The following is a 2,908-nucleotide window of genomic DNA, read 5'->3' as shown; positions in this document are numbered from 1 at the left end:
GGTAATACTTTTACATTATCCCTAATTTCTAAATATACAAATTTTATTTGAATAAATTGAAGATCACGTCAAACTTAGGTATATTGACCCTTTTACTCCTGATCTCCTCACATAAATTGAGATAGACGAAATAAATAATTTGACCGTACAAATATTTTATCCTCACAAAAATAAAAATTATTTTTGATAGTAATAGTAACTAATGACCAACTATTCAAGTTGATTAATCAATGCAACTTGAGCATTGTCACAAAAAACAAATGAGACCGTGCAAATATTTTATCCTCACAAAAATATAAATTATTTTTGATAGAACACTTCTTTCGTTCGAAATTATTTGTCATGATTTCTACTTTTTGAGTCAAATTATAAAAAATTTGACTAACATTTTAAAATGTATTTTTCATCATATTAATATGAAAAAAATATAATTTATAGTACTTTTCATGTAGTTTTAAAATATTTAATTTTTTATTTAAAATATCAAATTAATGTGATCTAATTTACCTTTAAAAATTAATTAAATTAACTTTCGATAAACGCAACGTGACAAATAATTTCGGATGGAGGGAGTAGTACTAATGACCGAAGTATTTGCGAGTTGATTAATCAATGCAACTTGAGCATTATCATAAAAAAAAAGCATGAGTTTTGCAACCAAAGTAGGAAGTAGGCTTAAAAAAACTATTAATTCAATCTTGAATACTTGAAAGAGACAACATATATATAGCTTTCCATAGCACTTGAATTTATCCATCAATTCTTCTCAACATATTAAGCTCAATAGCAAAAATTATAAACAAAAGCAATGGCTCCAACATTGGCAACATTCTCTATTGATTCCAACACTTGGGATGTCAAAAGTTTTGTTGTAAATGAAGGGCATGGAGTGAAAGGTCTTGCAGACATGAGCATTCAAACACTTCCTAAACAATACATTCAACCTCTTGAAGAACGAATAACTTCGAGTGATGTGGTGGTGGATGAAGAACAATGTATACCAGTCATTGATCTATCAAATTTGAACGATACGGAAGTGGACAACATGATATGTAATGCAGCAGAGAAATGGGGTTTTTTCCAGATTGTTAATCATGGAATTCCAATAAAAGTTTTTGAGAATGTTAAAGATGCTACTCATAGGTTCTTTGCGTTGCCTGCTCAAGAAAAGAACAAGTACTCAAAAGACTACGCTTGTACAAATAATGTTCGTTTTGGGACAAGCTTTACTCCTCAAGCTGAAAAGGCATTAGAGTGGAAAGATTACCTTAGCCTCTTTTATGTTTCTGATGAAGAAGCATATGCACTTTGGCCTCCTGCTTGCAGGTTCAACTCTCATTTTATGTTTGATTAAATATTGTTTCATCTAAAAGTTTAAATTTTTAGAGAAAATATACTTGTTTTTTATTTGATCATATTATATCTCACCATGACAGGGGTGGATCATTAGATACGGATTAGGATTTTATTTAACCCCTCCCTCTCCCCCAAGGAGCTCCCACCTTTGTTCCTTTGGTGACAAGAACTCACAACCTTGAGGTTGTTAGTGAGGGGTGTTTACGATTTGAGCAACTTCCTCTTATCCATATTAGGAAATTTATTAAATATGTATGATATTTAATCGCAAACTCAGTTGCGAAATTTGGATTAAATGTTCCTCTGATGCCTTGATCAATTTTGTGATTATGTTATTTAAAAGTTTAATTATATTTAGAGAGAATATATATTCTCTAATAGTACTTATGATTATATTATGTGTCATCCTAACTCTTTTTGAAATTTTTTGTTTGTTGTTTAATCTCAGGGATGAAGCAATTGAGTTCATGAAAAAGACTGAGCTTGTGATCAAAAGACTGATGGAATCACTAATGAGAGGACTAAATGTGAAGGAAATTGATGAAGAGAGGGAATCACTTCTAATGGGCTCCAAAAGGATCAACCTTAACTACTATCCTAAATGTCCAAACCCCGAACTTACTGTCGGGGTTGGACGTCACTCTGATGTCTCAACATTAACAATTTTGCTTCAAGACAATATTGGAGGGCTTTATGTGAAAAAACTAGGCAATGAAACTTGGCTTCCTGTCCCACCAATAAGTGGAGCGCTTGTGATTAACATTGGTGATGCACTTCAAATCCTGAGCAATGGTCGATACAAGAGTATCGAGCATCGTGTTATTGCTAATGGAAGCAATAACAGAGTTTCAGTGCCAATATTTGTGAACCCTAAGCCTAATGATGTTATTGGTCCCTTACAAGAAGTGTTAGAAAGTGGTGAGAAGGCAGTGTATAAGCAGGTTCTTTATTCGGATTATGTCAAGCATTTCTTCAGAAAAGCTCATGATGGGAAGGACACTGTTGATTTTGCAAAGATATAATATACTTCATTGTATCAAGTAAAACAAAATCTTATTAACTTTTTCTTTTTCATTTCCAAAGGTGCGGAGGAAACCTAATGAAAAGATGTCATGACATGTAATACCCATAAACCCCTCTTACGAATAATAGAATAAGTTTGTTTTCACAAAAGAAAACTAAGACTTTTGTATTCAACATATCTTAATTTATATAACGATGTTTAATTAATTGGACAATTTAAAAAATAAGTAGACACTTTGGACATATAACTTAAATATAAACAAAATTCAAGTTTTATTTTTTAATGAAGTGACAGTTAAGGCTACCAAAATTATCCTTACTATATACTATCTGTGAGGGGAGTCACAAAACAACACAAGTAGGATATAACACCTACAAGGATCGACTTCAAGACAATCAACCAAATATACTTCACCAATTTACCAAAAGAAATTCACCACTATATTAACCAAGCTCAAATCAGCAACACATCAATTGAATCAGAAGCAAATATGAATTATAAATACGCAAGTGACACACAAGATTTATA

General features: G+C 31.7%; 1 protein-coding gene across 1 annotated transcript; it reads left to right on the top strand.

The window, feature by feature from the left end:
* The first annotated feature begins 750 nt into the window (after positions 1 to 750).
* LOC138339096 (feruloyl CoA ortho-hydroxylase F6H1-3-like) lies at positions 751 to 2,534 on the top strand. Its single transcript, XM_069290417.1, has 2 exons — positions 751 to 1,326; positions 1,805 to 2,534. Exons 1-2 carry the CDS (start codon positions 809 to 811, stop codon positions 2,376 to 2,378), a joined length of 1,092 nt encoding a protein of 363 aa, XP_069146518.1. The 5' UTR covers positions 751 to 808; the 3' UTR covers positions 2,379 to 2,534.
* Positions 2,535 to 2,908: the final 374 nt, after the last annotated feature.

Source organism: Solanum lycopersicum, chromosome 10 (genome assembly GCF_036512215.1).
Source record: "Solanum lycopersicum chromosome 10, SLM_r2.1".
In the NCBI taxonomy this organism is placed as follows: Eukaryota; Viridiplantae; Streptophyta; class Magnoliopsida; order Solanales; family Solanaceae; genus Solanum; species Solanum lycopersicum.
Note: the sequence above shows the minus strand (reverse complement) of the source record. Positions and strands in the feature narration are given on the sequence as shown.

Bases quoted from the DNA above. Each gene is read 5' to 3' on its own strand.
- LOC138339096 (XM_069290417.1), top strand. From the start codon at position 809: ATGGCTCCAACATTGGCAACATTCTCTATTGATTCCAACACTTGGGAT. The intron at 1,327-1,804 runs GTTCAACTCTCA...GTTTAATCTCAG, and splicing joins CTTTGGCCTCCTGCTTGCAG to GGATGAAGCAATTGAGTTCA.